We start from the raw sequence: 25,619 nt of genomic DNA, 5'->3' as shown, positions 1-25,619 counted from the left end.
TTTCGGCCACAATGAGCAAATGAGGCAGCCTTGGGGGTTTTGGGGGTGTAGGGTGAGTTGTGATTGCTTGGCTTGGAGGTGGATTAAAATAATATTAAAATATCTCTGGTGTATAACTACTAAAACTAGGTGTATCGGAACACTCGTAAAAACATCTCTAAAAATTATTTTCTGAGCTACTAGCATAAATGACACTAGTAACATATTTATTATGAGAATAAAACATGAATAATGAGGCCTTAGCATTGCTAAAGTCATCAGAGAGTGCTGGTGCTAAGCTGCACCAGTAAACCGTAAATCCGGTTAAACCGATTTTCTGTTTTTAACTAAAACTGACCAGGTAACCTTATAATATCATTCAAGAAACTTTTATTACTAATATAATGATAATATTACCCTATTATCTCTCTTCTCTCATGAATCGAGTCCAGTTCGTCAAACTGAGACTATCTACGAAAAACCGGATCAAAACTCCTAACCGATACGGTTCAAAAACTATGTTCTTCGTGTCCGCGTTATCGAGCTTGCCTTGGAAAAGGTTCTAGCTTAAGGAGGACATAATGACAATGAGGATTGAGATACTTGATAATATATCAAAGCTTCTCCCCTTACTGATCCTCCGGAGTTCTCCGTACTTTCAGAAAAGATCTCGCGTACTCGAAAAATCAGGGTTGTTACATAAATAATGTAAAAAAGAATCGAATATATAAAGATGTGAATTGTAAAAATAGAGGGATACATATATAAAGAAGAATAGCATGTATGCATAAATGTTTTTTCACTATATCATAATTTGCTTCAGCTATACGATGAATTCAGCGGCAGTCAGCAGCTCCAAAAGTTTGTATCGGTGCACCTCGAACACATGACCTGATTTCTTAAGCTGCAAGTATGCCGAGCACATTGTCGTCCAATTCCATCAGCAACAGTAATGCCTAAATTAAGACATTTTCGAGTTATAAACAAACAATCAACGAATTAATACTATTTATCCATACCTTCTCATTTATCCATAAAAGAAATTTTACATAAAAAAAGAAGAAAAAAAGAGTTAAAATAGCAAGAGCGATAAAAATGATGATTCTTATCATTTTGTTTGACCGTCTATATATAGAAGACCAGAAAATCATCATTATCTACAAAATTAATTTGTATTTATTGCATTTAATTTGAATAAGCAAGAAATGATCATATTTTAGTTTAGTATTTAATTCACATAATTTGAATTTGACTTAATACATATAATTTAATTTGATTTAATTATTAGTTAAAAATATCTCAATTGTTTGTTTTATTTATAGATTTATTATTTTAATTATTAATAATTTAATCAAATCAATTAATTAATATACATAATTTATACCTAATTTGATTTAATAAATTAAAAAATACTACCTGAATATTAAAAGAAATAAATTAGGAAATACTATTAAAATAAATTGATATAAATTATAATTATTATGTAATATTTAAATATCTAATCAAATCAATTAGTTGATATAATTAATCTCATAATAAATTGTATTTAATGAGTTAAAAGAAATAAATCGAGAAACACTCTCATGAGCATGTCACGTCAGCTCCATCATTAAGTGTAGAAATTCGATTTTTATATAATAGAATCGAATAGACGTTAATTCATATATAGTATATAAATAAATTTAATTAGAATAAATAACAATTTATTTATTTTATTTTAGACTTTATAAATAAAAAGACTAATTCACTAATACAACGAATTATAATTAATGTAGTATAATTAATTAAGTAATATAAATTATAATACACTACAACAAAAACGTCATTTAGCGGCGGTTCCTGGAGCCGTTTAGCGGCGGTTTTTAACTGCCACAAAACATTTCGCGGCGGTTCCTGGGAACGCCGGAAGATAGGGCGCGGCTAAACGGATTGCGGCGGTTTTAGCCAACCGCTGGAATAACCGCCGCAAAATGCCATTTAGGTTTAGCGGCGGTTAAAAACCGCCGCAATATGTGAAGGGAATTGCTATTATCCAATTTTCGGCGGACTGTAAAAAAAATTATAGTGTTGCGGCGGTTTCAAAACCGCCGCCAAACTCAAATTTTCCATTAAAATTTTAAATTTTCTATTATTTTATCACATACTGACAAAGTGTTTATTAAACCTTAATTTTTTACTTTTTAACTAATTTAAACCAAGTAAAACAGCTCAATTAACATAACAAACCAAATTAAAGTTATGCAAAAATAACATATATAACGAAGTTGTCATAATATCATCCAAAATAAAGTAAGAATGCTCAAGTTTGATAAAATAAGCCTAACATACTAAACCAACTTAAATGTAAAAGGTATCCAAGACCATTAGTTGAAATTCAAAGTTTTTGTTGCGGGTCGTGGTTTCCAGATGAAGATGGCCCTACGCATGACGAGTCCGGTGTATCACCCACAAAAGCCAGCTCTTCAGCAATCTCAACTGGCAAATTGCCTCCTAACTGTTGGACTACATATCCCAAGACCTTATGTATTGATTGTCTCTTCGCCCGCTCTTCTTCTAGCTTAGCCGTCAATTCTGCAATAGTCCTCTTATCCTCTGCATTGGACTCTGCAGAACCCAATGGTATTCCAGCAGCGTTACCAAAGATTTGGGTGGGACATGGTCCAGCACCTAGAGCACGAACTCGTCCTGTGTGCTCCTTTCCGAGAACTTGTGCTAACGAGTCATTCTGTGAAAGCTGCTTAGAGGATCCATCCTGCCTCTCAACATTTGAAATTGCTTCCTAAAAATATACAGCATTGGAAAGGAAGAAGTTAACAGTAGCATGATATATACAGTAAGCTATATATTGCTTCAAATTTTCAAACATGACTTACACTAACAACACGCGCATCGGGGTGGATATACGAGCCATCTCTTTTCTTATGAGTCATGATAAACAACTCTCCTCTACCAACGGGCCTCCCTTGCTCTCTCTCCTATATCATTGATATTGACACAATTTAATAAACAACAATATTTTTCAAGAAGCTTAATCGAAATCTTAATGCAAATGATGATTTATTACCACTTCGTCTTTTTTTCGTGCCAAGGTTTTGGAGCCCCCAGTATGTGTGTAAACTTGCTTGCTCCGATTTAAAGTGTTCTGTTTACACTTTTTCTATGAACAAGTAACAAAATAAATTCAAATGAAAAAGATATGATGAATATCAAATGTAAGGGAATTACTATGTATACACATGTTTTTTTATGTGGAAATATTAAAATATACCAAGGCTTACCTGGGTGTCTTCATTCAGGCGATAGTCAACGAACTTTTTCCAATCATTTTTGTCTATTCCTTGCGGGTGATGCCGAAGATTTTCCTCATAAGTCCTTATTTGTTTGTAACACCTATGAAACAAGTGGTGTCTTGAATCCTTCCAGTTCTTTCCTATCCTCTTCAAAATATCACGCTTTATTTTTCCCCCAGCATCGTCCTCATAGTAAAAGACCCGCTGCAACCCATTTACATCATCATTAACGAGGACCAACAGACAAGTATAAGATTGATATATTTAAGACATGCCACAACAATTACAGGCTAATTTAAATTATTGAAGTATGACCCTCAAATCCAGTACAAGCAGTCGCAATTACGTATAAATGAGAAGTGCTTAAATGATGATGTGACAAACACAATATCAAAATTTTACTAACAACCTAAAAAGAAAAAACCGAAAACTAAAATTGCTTAAACTGTAGAAGCTTAAAGTTTTACCTTAAGCATGTTGTACGCATGATCTCTCTTTGCTTTGCTCACCAGCTTCCAACTTTCTAATTGTATGGGGAACAGGGAATAATCCGCACCCAAATTCCCTATGAAACCACTTAGTAATCCTGCCGCCTGACCAATCGGTTGCAGCTGACTGTTAAATGGGAGTACTATATTCGTATTGGAAGGGAGGGCTATAGCCTCCTTCACACTCAGCTTAGAAACTTTTTTAACACCGTCTTCTAAGAAGTGTATGGGAAACAAAATTAATCTCTAATGATTGCACAAAAGAAAAATAGAAGTAAAGGACTATACAGATCACTGTTTACTAAAATGAGAGGAAAAAAATGTTTACCGATAACAGTAACTTCCCAGAAATCTGTATCTTTGGCTTTCTTGTTGTTATGCTGACCTTCGACTTCTTGGGCAGCAAACAAGTCGTCAATGTGGTCATCAAACGACGGAACTTCATCCGCCTCTAGGTCGTAATCCTCATCCGCTAATTCATGATCAGCCACTTCCGCGCGATGCCAAGTCTCTGTGTTGTCTGTTGGAGTTTGAGGGTCATCAGCAGTACTCGATTGTGCATTCCTATGGTCGATGCGCGGTGCACGAAACGGTTCATTCATACGAGTTGCCGGAGCTCTATTAGCTGAGGATGATATCGGAGGAACCCTATCACGTGTTTCCTCCCGTGATGTCTGAGCTCCTCTAGTCGTGGTCCCAACCTTAACGCAATGTGAACGTATTTAGAATTATACGTTAGAGAACGAATTAATATTGAGAATTACTTTATTTCTTAAACTAGTAATTTTGCCGGGAGGAAAATTAATGCAGTTCGATGAGTCAACTGAAGGACATATTTAATTTTCACTAAAGGTTACGTCAAGAAAACTTAACCACAAACACTAACCGTTGTCTCCTCAGTACCGTCATTAGTTCCGGCATCTTTCGGGGGTTCCCGTATAATATTGAACCTTGGTTTCCTAGGCATCCTTAAAAACCTGTATATAAAACAATATTAGTAGACAAATTATATTAATATTAGATAGTGTTCTTACCTACAATTCCACATATATAGATGGTATTAATATTTATTGTATACAATATTTCCTACTTTTGTTCTATATATGGAGCCAAACAAGGCAGAAGACCAAAATGAAGAAACAACCTTAAATAATAAATTATGAAAGAATGTAAGAAGCATAGTATTAAGAAAAGAATAATGGAGAAATAGTAATACAAATAATTGTAAATTATTTACTATATCAACAGTCATCAGACCTTAGTTATAATGTGAGAGAACAGACTCAAGTAATTGATGAGCGGATATTTTATACGCTTTTTGGGGATAATTTCATGTAGATTTTAGTATGTTTTAATTAGTTTTTAGTTAAATTTTCTTAGTTTTTAGGCAAAAATCATATTTCTGGACTTTACTATGAGTGTGTGTATTTTTCTGTGATTTCAGGTATTTTCTGGCTGAAATTGAGGAAGCTGAGCAAAAATCTGACTTAGGCTGAAAAAGGACTGTTGATGCTGTTGGATCCTGACCTCCCTGCACTCGAAATGGATTTTCTGGAGCTACAGGAGTCCAATTGGCACGCTCTCAACGGCGTTGGAAAGTAGACATCCAGGACTTTCCAGCAATATATAATAGTTCATACTTTGCGCGAAGATAGACGACGTAACTTGGCGTTGAACGCCAAGTACATGCTGCTGTCTGGAGTTAAACGCCAGAAACACGTCATGATCCGGAGTTGAACGCCCAAAACACGTCATAACTTGGAGTTTAACTCCAAGAAAAGCCTCTACTCGTGGATAGCTTTAGTCTCAGCCCCAGCACACACCAAGTGGGCCCCAGAAGTGGATTTCTGCACCAATTATCTTAGTTTACTCATATTCTGTAAACCTAGGTTACTAGTTTACTATTTAAACAACTTTTAGAGAATTATTCTGTACCTCATGACATTTTCAGATCTGAATTACATACTTTTTGACGGCATGAGTCTCTAAACTCCATTGTTGGGGTGAGGAGCTCTGCAGCGTCTCGATGATTTAATACAATTCCTTTGTTTTCCATTCAAACACGCTTGTTCTTATCTAAGATGTTTATTCGCGCTTAATTGTGAAGAAGATGATGATCCGTGACACTCATCACCTTCCTCAATCCATGAACGTGTGCCTGACAACCACCTCCGTTCTACATCAGATTGAATGAATATCTCTTAGATTCCTTAATCAGAATCTTCGTGGTATAAGCCGGATTGATGGCGGCATTCATGAGAATCCGGAAAGTCTAAACCTTGTCTGTGGTATTCCGAGTAGGATTCCGGGATTGAATGACTGTGACGTGCTTCAAACTCCTGAGGGCTGGGCGTTAGTGACAGACGCAAAAGAATCAATGGATTCTATTCCAACCTGATTGAGAACCGACAGATGATTAGCCGTGCTGTGACAGAGCATAGGAACGTTTTCACTGAGAGGATGGGAAGTAGCCACTGAGAACGGTGACACCTTACATAGAGCTTGCCATGGAAGGAATCTTGCGTGTGGGAAGAGGATTTCAAGGAAAAGTAGAAATTCAAAGGACAAAGCATCTCCAAAACTCCAACATGTTTCTCATTACTGCACAACAAGTAACACTGTTATTCTCTTTTATTTTTATAATCAAATCTGGTAATTTCACTTTTAATCCTATTGGCTTCCTGACTAAGATTAATAAAATAAACATTGATTGCTTCAAGCCAATAATCTCCGTGGGATCGACCCTTACTCATGTAAGGTATTACTTGGACGACCCAGTGCACTTGCTGGTTAGTTGTGCGAATCACAAATTCGTGCACCAAGTTTTTGGCGCCGTTGCCGGGGATTATTGAGTTTGGACAATTGAAGGCTTATTTTATTTCTTAGATTAGGAATATTTTATTTTTATTTTTTATTGTTATAGAGTCATTAAATCTTGATAGGATAGTTTCTTTTCAAAAATTTCTTTTCAAAATTTATTATTTTTCTTTTAATTAATTTCTAATTTTCGTGAAGTTTAGTGTCTTGTTCTAAGTTTGGTGTCAATTGCATATCTCATATTTTTCTTTAAAATTTTCGACTTGTGTTCTTTGTTCTTCATTGATCTTCAAGTTGTTCTTGTTTATTTTTCTTGTTTGATCTTGAGTTTTTCTTGCTTTGTGTCTTTTCTTGTTTCACTTGTGTTCTTTTTAAAGCATTAATTGGAATATCTAGAACAAGTGTTATATTTATTCCCAATTGGCTAGAGTATTGGTTTATATTCTTGATAATTGGGTATACGCTTTGGAACCTTTTTCAAAAATAATTTTTCTTGATTTAATCTTGTGCCAAACTTTAAGTTTGGTATTTTCTTGTTAATCTTTCATAATTTTCGAAAATTTCATTAAAGTTTTCTAAAAATTTTAAGTTTGGTGTTCTTCCTTTTGTTCTTGGTGTTCTTGTGAATCTTCAAGGTGTTCTTGAGTTTTTCCTGTGTCTTGATCTTAAAATTTTTAAGTTTGGTGTTCCTTGGTGTTTTCCCTCCAAAATTTTCGAAAATAAGGAGCATTAGATCTAAAAATTTTAAGTCTTGTGTCTTTTGTGTGTTTTTCTCTTTCATCACAAAATTCAAAATTAAAAAAAAAATTTATATTTTCTAACTAATTTTGAACTTCTCTTTTCGAAAATTTTATATAAAAATTCAAATTTCAATTTCAAAATATTTTCAATTTCTTTTAGTTATTTCGTTTTTTTTATTTTATTTTATAAAAATTAATTCAAAAAATAAATAAATAAAATAAAAAAAATCAACATATAAATTATCCCTTGTATTCCATCATGGAAGCAAGTAGGAATGAACAGTCCAAGAGGACTCTGGGGTCATATGCTAACCCCACTACTGCTTCATATGGGAGTAGTATCTGTATACCCTCCATTGGAGTTAGTAGCTTTGAGTTGAATCCTCAGCTCATTATCATGGTGCAGCAAAACTGTCAGTATTCTGGTCTTCCACATGAAGAACCTACAGAATTTCTGGCACAATTTTTGCAAATTGCTGACACAGTACATGATAAGGAAGTGGATCAAGATGTCTACAGATTATTACTGTTTCCATTTGCTGTAAAAGATCAAGCTAAGAGGTGGTTAAATAACCAGCCTAAGAACAGCATAAAAACATGGAAGCAGCTGTCAGAAAAATTCCTGAATCACTATTTCCCTCCAAAACGGATGACACAGCTAAGACTAAGCATCCAAGGCTTCAAACAAGGGGATAATGAATCTCTTTATGATGCCTGGGAGAGATACAGAGAGATGCTAAGAAAATGCCCCTCTGAAATGTTTTCAGAATGGGTGCAATTAGACATCTTCTACTATGGGCTTACAGAAAAAGCTCAGATTTCTCTGGACCACTCAGCTGGTGGATCTATACATATGAGAAAAATAATTGAAGAGGCTCAAGAGCTTATTGACACAGTTGCCAGAAATCAACATCTGTACCTAAGCAGTGAATCTTCCATGAAAGAAGAAGCTAAAACAGTAACTGCTGAACTCAGTCTGGTGGATCAGGCTAATGAATTCAATCAGCAATTAGACTTTCTAACTCAGCAGCTAGCCGAATTCAAGGAAATATTACAGGAAACAAGAATGGCTAACAGGAATATGGAAGTACAATTAAAGCAGACAGAAAAGTAACTGTCAAAACAAATAACAGAAGAATGCCAAGCAGTTCAATTAAGAAGTGGGAAAACATTAAATACCTCACTTCAAAGCAGCAGGAAACCAAGAAATGAACAGGTGGATACTAAAAATCCCTCTAAGGACAATCAGAGCCCAGAGAAGAATAAAGCTGGCGCTGAACGCCCAGACCATGCTCATTCCTGGCGTTCAACGCCAGGAACAAGCATGAATCCGGCGTTGAACGCCCAAAGGGAGCATGGTTCTGGCGTTCAAATGCCAGTAACAAACAAGGAAGTGGCGTCTAACGCCACTCCAGCTCCCACCACTGGCATTCAAATACCAGTGGGGAATCAGTCACATACAAGTGCTGATAACAACCCTTCTAAAAAGGCTTCCCAACCCACTTCTGTAGGTAATAAACCTGCAGCAACTAAGGTTGCGGAACAGGATAAGCAATTTGCCCGCTTTGCAGACTATCTCAGGACTCTTGAAATAAAGATTCCGTTTGCAGAAGCACTTGAGCAAATACCCTCTTATGCTAAGTTCATGAAAGAGATCTTAAGTCATAAGAAGGATTGGAGGAAAACTGAAAAAGTTTACCTCACTGAAGAATGCAGTGCAGTCATTCTGAAAAGCTTACCTGAGAAGCTTAAAGATCCTGGGAGCTTTATGATACCATGCACATTAGAGGGCACTTGCACCAAGCAAGCTTTATGTGATCTTGGGGCAAGTATCAACCTAATACCTGCATCTACTATCAGAAAGCTTGGTTTAGCTGAAGAAATCAAACCAACCAGGATATGTCTTCAACTTGCTGATGGCTCAATTAAATACCCATCAGGAGTGATTGAAGACATGATTGTCAAGGTTGGGCCATTCGCCTTTCCTACTGACTTTGTGGTGCTGGAAATGGAGGAGCACAAGAGTGCAACTCTCATTCTAGGAAGACCTTTCCTAGCAACTGGCCGAACCCTCATTGACGTCCAAAAAGGGGAAGTAACCTTGAGAGTCAATGAGGAGGAGTTCAAGTTGAATGTTGTCAAAGCCATGCAACATCCAGACACCCCAAATGACTGCATGAGTGTTGATATTATTGACTCTCTGGTAAGAGAGGTCAATATGGCTGAGAGTCTCGAATCAGAGCTAGAGGACATCTTTAAAGACGTTCAGCCTGATCTGGAGGAGTCAGAGAAAATAGTAGAACCTCTGAAAATTCCTCAGGAAGAGGAGAAACCTCCTAAACCCGAGCTCAAACCATTACCACCTTCCCTAAAATATGCATTTTTGGGAGAAGGTGATACCTTTCCTGTAATCATAAGCTCTATCTTAGAGCCACAGGAAGAGGAAGCACTAATTCAAGTGCTAAGGACACACAAGACAGCTCTTGGGTGGTCCATCAGTGATCTCAAGGGCATTAGCCCAGCTAGATGCATGCACAAAATCTTACTGGAGGGTGACGCCAAGCCAGTGGTTCAACCACAAAGGCGGCTGAACCCAGCCATGAAGGAAGTAGTGCAGAAAGAGGTTACTAAATTACTAGAGGCTGGGATTATTTATCCTATTTCTGACAGCCCCTGGGTGAGCCCTGTCCAAGTCGTCCCTAAGAAAGGTGGCATGACAGTGGTTCATAATGAAAAAAATGAACTGGTTCCTACAAGAACAGTTACTGGGTGGCGTATGTGTATTGATTACAGAAGGCTCAATACAGCCACCAGAAAGGATCATTTTCCTTTACCATTCATAGACCAGATGCTAGAAAGACTAGCAGGTCATGAATACTACTGCTTCCTGGATGGATATTCAGGTTATAATCAAATTGCAGTAGACCCCCAGGATCAGGAGAAAACGGCGTTCACATGCCCATCTGGAGTATTTGCATACAGAAGGATGCCATTTGGCCTATGCAATGCACCTGCAACCTTTCAGAGGTGCATGCTCTCAATTTTCTCTGATATGGTGGAAAAATTTCTGGAAGTCTTCATGGATGACTTTTCAGTGTTTGGAGACTCATTCAGCTCCTGCCTTAACCATTTAGCACTTGTTCTAAAGAGATGCCAAGAGACTAACCTGGTTTTAAACTGGGAGAAGTGTCACTTTATGGTGACTGAAGGAATTGTCCTTGGGCACAAAATCTTGAACAAGGGGATAGAGGTGGATCAAGCTAAGGTAGAGGTAATTAAAAAATTACCACCACCCACCAATGTTAAGGCAATCAGAAGCTTTCTGGGGCATGCAGGATTCTACAGGAGGTTTATAAAGGATTTTTCAAAAATTGCCAAACCTCTGAGCAACTTGCTAGCTGCTGACACGCCATTTATCTTTGATAAAGAGTGTCTGCAAGCATTTGAGACTCTGAAAGCTAAATTGGTTACAGCACCAATCATCTCTACACCAGACTGGACATTACCATTTGAATTAATGTGTGATGCCAGTGACCATGCCATTGGTGCAGTGTTGGGACAAAGGCATGACAAGCTTCTGCACGTCATTTACTATGCCAGCCGTGTTTTAAATGACGCACAGAAGAATTACACAACCACAGAAAAAGAGCTACTTGCAGTGGTTTACGCCATTGACAAATTCAGATCCTATTTAGTAGGATCAAAAGTGATTGTGTATACAGATCATGCTGCTCTTAAATATCTACTCACAAAGCAGGATTCAAAACCCAGACTTATAAGATGGGTGCTGCTTCTGCAAGAGTTTGATATAGAAATAAGAGACAGAAAAGGGACAGAGAATCAAGTAGCAGATCACCTGTCCCGAATAGAACCAGTAGAAGGGGCGTCCCTCCCTCTCACTGAGATCTCTGAAACCTTTCCGGATGAGCAACTCTTTGCCATCCAGGAAGTGCCATGGTTTGCAGACATTGCAAACTACAAGGCAGTGAGATTCATACCCAAAGAGTACAGTAGACAGCAATCAAAGAAGCTGATCACAGATGCAAAGTATTATCTTTGGGATGAGCCGTATCTCTTTAAGAGATGTGCAGACGGAGTAATCCGTAGATGTGTGCCTAAAGAAGAAGCGCAGAAGATCCTTTGGCATTGCCATGGATCACAGTATGGAGGACATTTTGGAAGTGAGCGAACAGCCACAAGAGTCCTCCAAAGTGGCTTCTACTGGCCTACTCTCTATAAAGATTCCCGAGTGTTTGTACTTAATTGTGACAGTTGCCAAAGATTTGGCAATCTACCTCACAGTTATGCCATGCCTCAACAAGGGATCTTGGAGATTGAGTTGTTTGATGTATGGGGCATTGACTTCATGGGACCTTTCCCACCATCATACTCAAACACTTATATTTTGGTGGCAGTGGATTATGTATCCAAATGGGTGGAGGCTATTGCAACACCCACTAATGACACTAAGACAGTGTTAAAATTCCTCCAGAAACACATCTTCAGCAGATTTGGTACCCCTAGAGTATTAATCAGTGATGGGGGCACTCATTTCTGCAATAAACAGCTTTACTCTGCTTTGGTTCGTTATGGAGTTAGCCATAGGGTAGCTACTCCATATCACCCACAGACTAATGGGCAAGCAGAAGTCTCAAATAGAGAACTCAAAAGAATCCTGGAACGGACTGTAATTAACCGTAGAAGGGATTGGGCAAGGAGCTTGGATGATGCTCTGTGGGCATACAGAACAGCATTCAAGACCCCTATAGGGACCTCTCCATACCAACTTGTGTATGGAAAGGCATGTCACTTGCCAGTGGAACTGGAACACAAGGCCTATTGGGCAACCAGATTCCTAAACCTTGATGCCAAATTAGCTGGAGAAAAACGATTGCTTCAGTTAAATGAGCTAGAGGAATTTAGACTCAATGCTTTCGAGAATGCAAAAATTTACAAAGAGAAAGCAAAAAGATGGCATGATAAGAAATTGTCATCCAGAGTCTTTGAGCCAGGGCAGAAAGTTCTGCTATTTAATTCCAGGCTCAAAATATTCCCCGGGAAATTAAAATCCCGGTGGAGAGGTCCATATGTGATTACAAGCGTATCACCATATGGATACGTAGAGCTTCAGGATAATGAATCCAACAAAAGTTCATTGTTAATGGACAGAGAATTAAACATTATCTTGAAAGTAACTTCGAGCAAGAATGCTCGAAACTGAGACTTGATTAGAACTCAGTGGTAGTCCAGCTAAAGACAATAAAGAAGCGCTTGCTGGGAGGTAACCCAGCCATTTACAAAGTTTATTTACTAATTAAATAAATTTTCTTTTTTTACAGGTATGTGTCCAAGTATCTTCAAAGGGTAAAAATTGCAATTGATTGAATTTACAGAGTTACAGGGAAATTTGGAAGCTCACTGGCGTGAAAAAGCCAGTAAGAAAGATTTTGGGCGTTGAACGCCCAAAAGAAGCACCCACTGGGCGTTCAACGCCAGTAAGGGTAGCCATCTGGGCGTTAAACGCCAGAAAGGAGCATCTTCTGGGCGTTAAACGCCAGAAAGAAGCACCTTCTGGGCGTTTAACGCCAGAGTGTTAGCATCCTGGGCGTTCAGAAAAACGCCCAGTGACAAAGGACTTCCTGGCGTTCAACGCCAGAAAGAAGCATCAGCTGGGCGTTGAACGCCCAGGAGAAGCAGCATTTGGGCGTTAAACGCCCAAAACATGCATCGTTTGGGCATTTAACGCCAGGATGGTGGGGAGGAGGTAAAATTCGTTTTTCTTTACAATTTTTCTAAATTTTTATGTTTCAATTCATGATTTCTTGCATAAACATGTTTCAAAATGTCATTCTTCAAAATCAAATTAGTTTTCTAAGAACCCTAATTTCTAAAATACCTTTTTCAAAAATATCAAATGTATCTTAATTCATAAACACAAATCTTTTTCCAATCCAATTCTTTTTCAAATATTTTTAATTTCTTCTCATATCTTTTTCAAACTCATCTTATCTTTTTTCGAAACTGCCTCTCCTTCTACTCCTCTCCTTTCCTTTCTTTTGCTTGAGGACAAGCAAACCTCTAAGTTTGGTGTGATTTGCCATGATCACTGAGTTAAAACTCATTAAGATCATGGCACCTAAGAGAACAGGAAGAGCAAGGATGTGAACTTAAGGGAGCTGAAGCGTCAGAAATTAATTCTTGAAGGCACCCCACAGACTAGAGGAACATCCACTTCCCAAAATACAGGTTGTTAAGTTCTAATTCTAGCTTTAACTCTGTGATAGTATTATTATAGGATTTTACCTTAGAAGTTATATAGGAGTAGTAGTAATTAGCATATCTATTTTGGCTTTATTTCCAATTAAGTTATAACTTATTTTTCTCATCATCATCAAACATGAATAAAATAGTAGATTTGTAGAATAAAGAGGCAATTTAATTTTTTCGAGTTCTTAATAAGGAAAATTCTAATTATTTATATGTGGTGGCAATACTTTTTGTCTTCTGAATGAATGCTTAAACAGTGCATATTTTTGATATTGAATTTTATGAATGTTAAAATTGTTGGCTCCTGAAAGAATGATGAACAAGAGAAATGTTATTGATGATCTGAAAAATCATGAAATTGATTCTTGAAGCAAGAAAAAGCAGTGAAAAAAAAATTTCTTGCGAAAAAAAAATAATATTTGGATCAAAAGGAATAAAAGCCAAACAGCCCTTAAAACCAAAAGGCAAGGGTGAAAAGGATCCAAGGCTTTGAGCATTAATGGATAGGAGGGCCCAAGGAAATAAATCCAGGCCTAAGCGGCTAAATCAAGCTGTCCCTAACCATGTGCTTGTGGCATGCAGGTCCAAGTGAAGAGCTTGAGACTGAGTGGTTAAAGTCGTGATCCAAAGCAAAAGAGTGTGCTTAAGAACTCTGGACACCTCTAATTGGGGACTCTAGCAAAGCTGAGTCACAATCTGAAAAGGTTCACCCAATTATGTGTCTGTGGCATTTATGTATCCGGTGGAAATACTGGAAAACAAAGTGCTTAGGGCCACGGCCAAGACTCATAAAGTAGCTGTGTTCAAGAATCAACATACTAAACTAGGAGAATCAATAATACTATCTGAATTCTGAGTTCCTATGGATGCCAACCATTCTGAATTTCAAAGGATAAAGTGAGATGCCAAAACTGTTCAGAAGCAAAAAGCTACTAGCCCCACTCATCTAATTAGAATCTGAGCTTCACTTGAAACTCTGAGATATTATTGTTTCTTAATTTCTTTTCATCCTATTTTATTTATCTAGTTGCTTGAGGACAAGCAACAGTTTAAGTTTGGTGTTGTGATGAGCGGATATTTTATACGCTTTTTGGGGATAATTTCATGTAGATTTTAGTATGTTTTAATTAGTTTTTAGTTAAATTTTCTTAGTTTTTAGGCAAAAATCATATTTCTGGACTTTACTATGAGTGTGTGTATTTTTCTGTGATTTCAGGTATTTTCTGGCTGAAATTGAGGAAGCTGAGCAAAAATCTGACTTAGGCTGAAAAAGGACTGTTGATGCTGTTGGATCCTGACCTCCCTGCACTCGAAATGGATTTTCTGGAGCTACAGGAGTCCAATTGGCGCGCTCTCAACGGCGTTGGAAATTAGACATCCAGGGCTTTCCAGCAATATATAATAGTCCATACTTTGCGCGAAGATAGACGACGTAACTTGGCGTTGAACGCCAAGTACATGCTGCTGTCTGGAGTTAAACGCCAGAAACACGTCATGATCCGGAGTTGAACGCCCAAAACACGTCATAACTTGGAGTTTAACTCCAAGAAAAGCCTCTACTCGTGGATAGCTTTAGTCTCAGCCCCAGCACACACCAAGTGGGCCCCAGAAGTGGATTTCTGCACCAATTATCTTAGTTTACTCATATTCTGTAAACCTAGGTTACTAGTTTACTATTTAAACAACTTTTAGAGAATTATTCTGTACCTCATGATATTTTCAGATCTGAATTACATACTTTTTGACGGCATGAGTCTCTAAACTCCATTGTTGGGGGTGAGGAGCTCTGCAGCGTCTCGATGATTTAATACAATTCCTTTGTTTTCCATTCAAACACGCTTGTTCTTATCTAAGATGTTTATTCGCGCTTAATTGTGAAGAAGGTGATGATCCGTGACACTCATCACCTTCCTCAATCCATTAACGTGTGCCTGACAACCACCTCCGTTCTACATCAGATTGAATGAATATCTCTTAGATTCCTTAATCAGAATCTTCGTGGTATAAGCCGGATTGATGGCGGCATTCATGAGAATCCGGAAAGTCTAAACCTTGTCTGTGGTATTCCGAGTAGGATTCTGGGATTGAATGACTGTGACGTGCTTCAAACTCCTGAGGGCTGGGCGTTAGTGACAGACGCAAAAGAATCAATGGATTCTATTCCAACCTGATTGAGAACCGACAGATGATTAGCCGTGCTGTGACAGAGCATAGGAACGTTTTCACTGAGAGGATGGGAAGTAGCCACTGAGAACGGTGACACCTTACATAGAGCTTGCCATGGAAGGAATCTTGCGTGTGGGAAGAGGATTTCAAGGAAAAGTAGAAATTCAAAGGACAAAGCATCTCCAAAACTCCAACATGTTTCTCATTACTGCACAACAAGTAACACTGTTATTCTCTTTTATTTTTATAATCAAATCTGGTAATTTCACTTTTAATCCTATTGGCTTTCTGACTAAGATTAATAAAATAAACATTGATTGCTTCAAGCCAATAATCTCCGTGGGATCGACCCTTACTCACGTAAGGTATTACTTGGACGACCCAGTGCACTTGCTGGTTAGTTGTGCGAATCACAAATTCGTGCACCAGTAATCTAAACTCAAGTAATCTAAACTAACAAATTCGATACCCGTTAACCAATTTTTTCACATAAGTGTTATTTTTTAATTGAATAATTTAATAATATCTTTTTAATTTATATTTTTAAATATTAATACCACATTACTGACTAAAACTAATATATTCTACTAATTTTCTAATATTGTGAGTGTTTTGAATTTTCTACTAAAACTAATATATTCTAATTATCACATTCTCCTTCATTCTAGCCTATTCGTGATCTTTTCCTTCAAGTTTAGGCCCTGCCTACCCCTTTGTAGATTTTTTTTATTCCAAAATTTGTTTTAGCAAACATTAAATTCAAGTTACAAAAGTGAGGCACTAAGTATAGATCATTCATTCATTGACCACCTAATATTTCTTTCCATTTTTTAAGCTAGTATCTAATCACTGTCATTTAGAATTGCTTACCGATAAGATCCCCTGTGTTAATGATCTTAACTTGCATGCAAAGAGTACCCAACAACACAAAAAGAGAAGAATAGGAAAACACACAAGAATTAAATCTGAAGTTTTGTCCTTGCTTTAGATGTTTATATCTAATAGTAATCATGATTCATGACTTATTGTAAAAAGGGATGAGAGATAATATTAGACGAAAAAGAAAAGACATAAATAATTAGGAAGACATTAACGATTAACCTGTCTACGTCACTTGCAAGTAAATATTAAGATCTTGGTCCACTTCTTCTCCGAACCTCTTCCCCCACAATGAAACAAGGCGCTGCACAATGGCAGGGGATGTCAAACAATGAGGACTAAGATCTCATCAAAACACAAGCACAGTAGAAACACTACATGTTCCTATAACCCTGCCACCAAAAACCATACCGAAATACAAAAGCTTCCTTCTAGTAAAGTCATAGGAGAAATTAGTCATAGATGGTGAACTGAATCTAAATATGATTTAACAAGTGAGAAGAAAGAAACAGACCTTGGTTACACTCAGATCTTGTGGTTTCGTGAGGGTGCCTTTAAGTGTACACTGAGGAGTGCGCAACCCAATTTTGGTGAAGTTTTCACTTCCAAGTCCGGTGTCCAATGTGATTGCAAATTTGTCGTCATTTTTCCGAGAACTTTGTGGGAACGCCATAAACCCTATGCAGCTTGCTGAGCTTCAGAATCATATTGTGCAAACCTTGTGTCAGATGGAAATGATTTTTCCTCCATCCTTCTTCACCGTCATGGTTCACCTCACCGTGCATCTCGTTGATGAGGTTACTCTTGGTGGACCCGTACATTATAGGTGGATGTATCCAATAGAAAGGTTAGCTTACTGATAAACCCCTTTAGTACATTCAAATCAATTAATTATGTATATACTGAGTATTTTATTGTATTTATATAAAAGGTATTTAGGACGTCTGAAGCAATATGTTCGTAATAGAGCACAACCGGAAGGCTCAATTGCAGAAGGCTATTTATCTGAGGAAATCCTGACTTTCTGTTCTAGGTATTTGGATAATATTGAGACTAGAATTAACAGACCAGGGCGAGTTGACGATGAGCCTATTGACGTTCCTCACAATTCAGAGGAGAGTATGTTCCCAGCTATTGGCAAGGCATTAGGGGCAGTTTCGCATTTCGAACTCACTCCAATGGAAAAACATCAAGCTCATTGTCATGTGCTAGTCAACTGCGATGCCGTTGTTCCGTTCCTTGAGTAAGTATACGCATGTATTTCTAAAACACCAACGTAACTCTTTTACCCTAGTTTCTAGTTGGACTAATTTTCTTCTCTACAATAAAGTACATTTAGGGAAAAGACAAAGCGAAGCATGCGTCATCAGACAAGGTCCCCAGCTAAGATTGATAGCGTCGTCCATGCAGAATTTCCTCGGTGGTTCAATGCTCAGGTTGACAGAATACTAACCTGACCAATGTTTTTTTAGCCTAGAATTAGTACATTTTTAAAACCGACTTTAATATAAAGCGTGAATGTTATGTGGTTCCAGGTTCTTCTGGAAAGTACTATTCAATCGAAAGAGCTGAAGTTGCTTGCGTGCGGTCCCATGACTCAGGCCAGACGTTTTGGGGCATATAATGTTAACGGGTACAAGTTTCGAACTGTCACAAAGGAAAACGGGATGAAAACACAAAATAGTGGAGTATACGTATCATCTAATACGAGAAGTTATGCAAGCATGCGTGATAATAGAGTGGCTGTTGGTGGCGTTCCGTATTACGGAAAAATTATAGACATAATTGAGTTGAATTATAGTTGTTCCTTCACAGTGGTATTGTTCAAATGTGTTTGGGCTGATACCACTACCAGTAGAGGCATCAAACAAGACCATTTGGGGCTTACCAGCGTTAATTTCTCTCGTCCAATACACACTGGTAATCGTGAAGAAGATGAACCGTACATATTCGCATCAGAAGCTCAGCTTGTATACTATGTGGATGATGAAGTAGCTAAAGAATGGAGTGTTGTGGTTCATGTGAAACCAAGGGATTTGTATGATATGGGAGAAGAGAATGAAGAAGCTGAAGTTGGTTTTTCTCCACAGCCAGGGTTGAACATGTCAGTGGAAGGTGACATTGGAGATTTACTGTTGACAAGGGAGGAGGATATAGAAGACCTCATAGAAAATGCCTCAGAGAATTTCGATGATGTCGCATAATGCTTTGTATGAAGCATTTTAATGTGTTTTAAAAATGATCTTTTTGTATTAACTAAGTTAAATAAACTCAGCGTTGTACGTTATTTTCTTTGGTTACTTTACACTTGTGTAGTTTTTTTTTTCAGTTAAATAGTTATGTTATTGTGAATCCTCATGAGTAAAAGCCGAATTTTTGGTTCTTTCATCGATTTTAGTATGGAAATGTTAGTATACGTTAAATCTTTATTCCTTCTACAGTTGTTATTAGGGTTTCATTTTTTATAATCTTGCTATGTATTACATAATATAATTTCACTAGTGTTACGTTTTGAAAACAATAGTGAACATAACATGACGGTGGAACAGGATCGATAAAAAATGAGGACTTGTTGTCATCCTCTGCAAGCACAACAATTGCTACAGAGCTTATGTTTAAGAAAACTGCACAAACTACTAACAAGGGTGATGGTAATTGTTGAAAATTTGCATTTAGTAATAAAATTGTCTTAGCATCTTGTAGTTTGGTTTTTTTTCTAAGTCAGTATTTAATAACTCCAGAGTTCTCAATTCCTTCTATGTATACTCATTCTGTTATGTGCATGTTGATATTTTCAGTCGTACCTGAATATTCCGGGGAAATAGTTCCTGACAGTCTAGACGGAGAAGAGTCTGATTCAGAAGACATTTTAGATGATGTATCCTCTGTCGCAGTTGATAGATCCATGCAGTTTGATCTGAATAAGGTTCCGGATGAAGAGGATGAAACTTTAGAAGACCAACAAGATAAACAAGATGATATACATGTTAAAAAAAGGTGCTTTGATCTGAATAAGTTGCCATGGTATGGAGATGAAATATCATATCCTCTGAAACGTGAAGCCGCTAGATTCATAACAGAGTTTTTTTCGCCAGGTCAATATGATGTTGGAGAGAAATTTTGATCTTTTATTATAACAGTTACGCTGATTTCCTTAGTTTAATGATTTGGGTCACAGTTGTACATGTTTATTCTTGGTTTAGGTTTAGTAAGGCATAACTTCAAAGAGGAGTAACTTTGATGTATGCTCTCTAGAACTTTATTTTAACTTCATAAATATCAGAGTTTTCCTTTATTTTCTACTTTTACATCCATGATTGAATGCAATTTTTAAATGCCAATAATGTATTCAAGAAAATCTTAGTGGTGAATTTGTTCACATGAGTTAACATATAAAGGTTACAAGTAACTTGTGAATTTTTTATCGTAAACCGAATGTAGAAAAAGTGTTACGAGTTTAAATAAGAATGATTTAAACATATGTAGCTTTAGAAAGTAGTCTTCATTTAACTATATTATACCCAGATGGTTATTTCTAAAGAAAACAATGCAAGATGTGGTAACACGCATTTTGCGGCGGTTTAAAACTAACCGCCGCAAAATGCCTAACAAGAAGTCACCTGCGGACATATTGCGGCGGTTTTCGAAAAGAAGCCACAAAATACAAACCTGACCGGCAATATAGCGGCGGTTTGAAGAAAACCGCCGCGAATTGTTAACCTTACAGTAATATAGCGGCGGTTTTAGCAAAACCGCCGCTAAATGTCGTCCTGATTGCAGCCCCAACCTCTAACCGCCGCTATATGTGCCGCAATTCGTCTATTCGCGGCACATTTACAAAACCGCCGCAAAAAAACCGTCGCTATCTTAAGGATTTGTTGTAGTGATAAATTATATTAAGAAAAAAATATTTAAATATCTAATCAAATTAATTAGTTAATATAATTAATTCGGTGCAATAAATTGTATTGAATGAGTTAAAACAATTAAATCGAGAAATACTCTCCAAAACATATCACGTCAGCTTTATCATTAAATGCAGACATCCGATTTTTATATAATAGATTAGATATATTGCTATATATGTTGATATCTTAAAACATATATGTAACTCTAATTTTTAAACAATGATGAAAAAATTACCAAGATCGGTAGGCATTAATTATATATGGATTTAATTAACTTATATATCCATACATTATTAGCTCAAAATAACTTTATATTTATATTCACTTATGTATTATTGTTGCAGCAATAAAAAATTTTACCTATTTATCTACTTAATATACTAAAACTGGGTTTTCCCCGACTACTAAAAGTGATGTGTCGATCTCTCATGCCTCTATTTTCCCTCCAAAACGAATAAAATTTTTGTTTCTATTCTAAATTATTTTATTGTAATTATATTATAATTAATACTAAATGAATAATATATAATTATACTAATTTAGCAACATATCTTCATTATAATTATATCAAATCAATATTTAATGCACTATTAAATTACTTATCAATTATCAATTAAAAATACTTTTAATAATTTTAATGATAATAATAATATCAATAATAGTAATAATAATAATAATAATAAATCTTTGTTACCCGATTCACGTATATCAAATAATTTTTTTAAATTATTTTATAAAAAATATCTTTAATATAATTATATTGTAATTAATATTTAATGAATAATATATAATTATACTAATTTAGAAACATATCTTCATTATAATGGTATCAAATCAAAATTTAATGCATTATTAAAAAATTACCTTAATAATAGGTAATTTACATATTTATTTTTGTTTTACTAAAGTCTATATATAGTGTTTTCCTGTAATACATGAATCTAAATTTGAGAGTCAATTCATAATTTTATATTTAGTGTTTTCTTACTACTTCATAGAATAAGAATGTATTCTTCGTTTTTTATTGAAGTTGATCATTTTAAGGTACAATTTATAATTTTTTATAATATTTTTCATATACTCATTCTATTATATTATTTTTTTGATAATTTTTTATTTGTTGTTACTCTAAGTTATTCTTATCGTCTAATGTTCCAGTTCGATTGTCTTTTGCCACAATCATTTACAATGCATCACATCCATGAAATACCTCATCGAGTTGTCTTTACTGATTCGGGTTCCAACTACATGGATATAAGCGTTTAAAGAAGAGGCAATAGTCTCTATTTTACCGAAGGATGGTTGGATCTATTCACCTATTATGACTAACCCAATGGAATGTGGTTAAAGTTAGATTTCTTAGGAGGAGTTCGATTTTTGATTGAGGAATTGCATCCACGAAATTTTATAGGGCAAGTTCAAGTTCCATCCCCTCCATGCTTTTTACGTCTGCTCGAAAATCTTCGAAATGGAGCACATAATGAAATTGAATTCCCTCAGTTTCAGTTCAGTTTTGCTAAATTCGTGACAAATTCATATATGCAATTTCAACTATTGGTAATATATTTAAATTTTCTTAGTTTAAGCTGTTCATTATTAGAATAATTTTTTAACATATTTTAATTTTTTTTAGAAATTACCAGCTTTCTTTTGCATGCATGCAATGTCATTGAGGGGAATAAGAGTTAGTTTGGTTTCTCGGTGTGACAATTCTATACCTTGCCGCATTGCATGAATAGCGGATGATGAAGTTTATCTAATAAGAGGATGGTCTGATTTTGCACGAATTCTAAAAATATTGAAACTTACGATGTTATTTCAGTTGGTTGTCGTTACAAGAATGATTCTATACTATACGTGACTAAGGACTAGAATATGTTCAATATTGTTTAGGTAATTTGGTTTTACTATTAGTATTTGATTAAATTATAATTATAGAATTTTAAATTATTGCCTCAATTTATATATTACGATTATTTTTTGTGGATTTGGTATTTTTAAATAATTTAATAAAATGAAGAAGTGTCAGATATTATTAAGTTTATTTTTATCCTTTATTTTTTTATTTGTATTTTCATTATATTTGACAAAAAAATGAACCTACACATATATTAAATCATTGACCTAAAGACAATTTATTTGCCAATAAAAACAGATTTTATTTATAATTGGAATAAAATTTATTTGTCAATAATCGGTGGATAAAATTGAAATTACACCCGTGTCATATAATTATAATTGATTAATTAGTATAAAATGAAATTATACCCGTGCCATGAGTAATAATCTAAATAATTATATCTTAACAAAATATAATTTGAAATAATTTATAAACAATTATCTTAACAAAAATAATTATTTAATAATTGATTTAAAAATCAATGCAAAAAATAATTATTAATAATAGTATTATTAACTAGGTAAATAATATTAATTTGACAAAAATTACCAATTAATTTAATTAACTGACATAAAAAATTGCATACTAATTTTACAAAAATTGCATGGCACGGGTAATTGAAATATAAATAATATATGATTTGTATCTTAATAATTTGACAATTATTACTCAATTAATCAATTAATTGAATTAGTAATAACAATTTTCAATTTCAAATTTTATATATTAAGTAGTTATTAAAAACGGGATAATAACGATTTACACAGGAAAATCATTGATAAATTCAATTAACCATATAGAAGATAATATACTAACAATTTTAGTATATTATTTATGGCAAGCAAAATGATTTCCTCATATTTTCTATTAAAATTGAAATTAGTAATAGTTTAAAAAAAGGTTTATTAATAAAATTACTAATAGTCACATTTTTATACACAGGATATATGTTTTCTATATATTATTTAAAAAATATAATGAAACATGAATAATGAATGAGTATGTTATTTTTTCGAATAGCTAATTAATGCAAAATCGAATACCCTTTTTTATTTCATTGAGGTCATATTCTGTTTGGTGAAAGTTTCAATCACCTTAATTAAATCCTGTATTTGTGCCTTAACTTATTAAGGTAGTAATATATTACATATTATATCTAAGTAGTTATTTCTCATAACGGAGATGTAAAAAATCATATTAAGGTTTATTGCCAAATAATTAGTGGATGAATAATAGTAAATTATATTATTTTGGGAAAGTATTTTCATTATAATTATATCAAATCAATATTTAATTATGATAAAATATGTTAATTATAATTATATCATAGAATTATAATAATTACGATATTTATGTTATATATTTTAATCATTAATGTATGTAAATAATTAGAAATCAAAATATAACTTATAATTACCTGTGCCATGCAAGATTAAATAAGATATATAATAACATAGATGATTTGTTACTTATACTGATTAAATACAATAAATACATATTAATTTAGTTAAAAAAAATCACTGTCTCCTATATTTTTCTATTTATTTTTTAATTTATTAAATTCAATCAATTATAATAAATTAATTATATCAACTAATTAATTCAATCAATTATTTTCTAATTTATTTTTTGAATTCAATAAATCAAATAAAATTAATTATACTAATTATTTGTATTGACTAATTGATTTGATTAATTCTTAAAAATATTTTTATTTAATTTATTTTATTTATTTAAATATAACTAATTAATTATTTAATTTTATTAGGATAAATATCAAATTCTATTTCTAATATAAAAATACAAAATTTTATTCATTCCATTTTTATTTTACTGCTATAAAAGACCATATATGCTAGAAGAAAATATCATTCATTTACCAATTACTCTTTCATTGGGTAGCTTTTACAATAATTCTTTTTCTTCCTATGAGGCGCCGTCACAAGAAGGCAACTATCATGAACACAAATAAGCACACACTCTTCAACTCCCGTGCTCATCATTTAGAGCAATATATGATATGTTATCCATTAAGCATTTATAGACCATGGTGTTATCATGTTTGCATAAATAAATAAAAAATCCATAATTAAGCTTAAGTCATTTATCTATTTGTGTGGTATTTTGTAGTGTGAAATTACTTTTAATTTGTGTTGTGCAATGATATTATGGTTTAATTTAAACTTTTATTTTAGAATTGTGTTATGATTTTATCTCATCTTTTTTTCTTAGATATTAAGTTGATGTATTTTTATTTATTATTATTGAAGCAGATGTGATATAAAATTTGTAAAAAGAAAAAAAACTTACATTCAATTTATTTTATTGTAGTCTTCTATTCTTCTATTTTTTTTATTCTTTTATTCATTTTATTTTCTTTTTAAATATCATATAATTTATTATAATTTATACCAATTAATTAATTATAATTCGTTATATCAGTTAGTTTAATTCATTAATTTATAATATACATGACAAGATAGATCATTTGTTACTTATATGTTTATTTTTCTAAAATCTAAATCTGAATAATTATATTTTCAGTTTTTTTTTATGAACAAAATATTATTAATAATGAATAATAATTAACCATTCATACTTTTAATTAAAGTGTTTGGATGATTTTTATATTTATTAATATTAATTATTAATTTTTTTTTCATAAATAAATTATATTATAATTTTATGTTAGTTCATAATTGATTAGTGATTAATGTTCACTACAAGATTTTTATTTATTTGTGGCAGTTTTTTCTCTTATTTGTGGAGGTTTATAACCCCCACCAAATAATTTGTGGGGGTTTCTAAAACCCCCAAAATTTGAGGTGCCACGAGGTCTTTCGTGGGGGGTTTTTAAAAACCTCCACAATCTATTCAGTGGGGGTTTTGTGTGTATTTAGTGGAGGTTTTATATTTAATTTTTGTGGCAGTTTTTGGTCAATATTTTTGGCGGTTCAAAACCCCCACAAAAAGACTTTTCCATTTTAAAAATAACAGGTATTTTGTGGAGGTTTCAAACCTTCACAAACCTGTCTATAATTTTTAAAAATTAATTTACATTATTCTTACACTACTGATAATTTATTATTAAAAAAATATTTAAACAAGACATTAAAAATGTAAAAGAAAATTAAAAGAAATACTTCAAAACAAAATATAGCACACTACCATCATTTTTTAATCAC

At 34.3% G+C, this 25,619-nt stretch overlaps 1 protein-coding gene across 1 annotated transcript; it reads right to left on the bottom strand.

Moving 5' to 3' along the window:
* Window positions 1-2,251: 2,251 nt before the first annotated feature.
* Window positions 2,252-17,299, bottom strand: LOC130949655 (uncharacterized). The gene is made up of 9 exons (XM_057878314.1): window positions 17,141-17,299; window positions 17,005-17,057; window positions 4,644-4,734; window positions 4,086-4,458; window positions 3,737-3,972; window positions 3,258-3,473; window positions 3,044-3,136; window positions 2,853-2,954; window positions 2,252-2,758 (listed from the first exon to the last, which is right to left on the bottom strand). Exons 1-9 carry the CDS (start codon window positions 17,297-17,299, stop codon window positions 2,354-2,356), a joined length of 1,728 nt encoding a protein of 575 aa, XP_057734297.1. The 3' UTR covers window positions 2,252-2,353.
* Window positions 17,300-25,619: the final 8,320 nt, after the last annotated feature.

Source organism: Arachis stenosperma, chromosome 9, assembly GCF_014773155.1.
Source record: "Arachis stenosperma cultivar V10309 chromosome 9, arast.V10309.gnm1.PFL2, whole genome shotgun sequence".
Taxonomy (NCBI): domain Eukaryota; kingdom Viridiplantae; phylum Streptophyta; class Magnoliopsida; order Fabales; family Fabaceae; genus Arachis; species Arachis stenosperma.
This window is presented reverse-complemented; position numbering and strand designations above follow the sequence as displayed.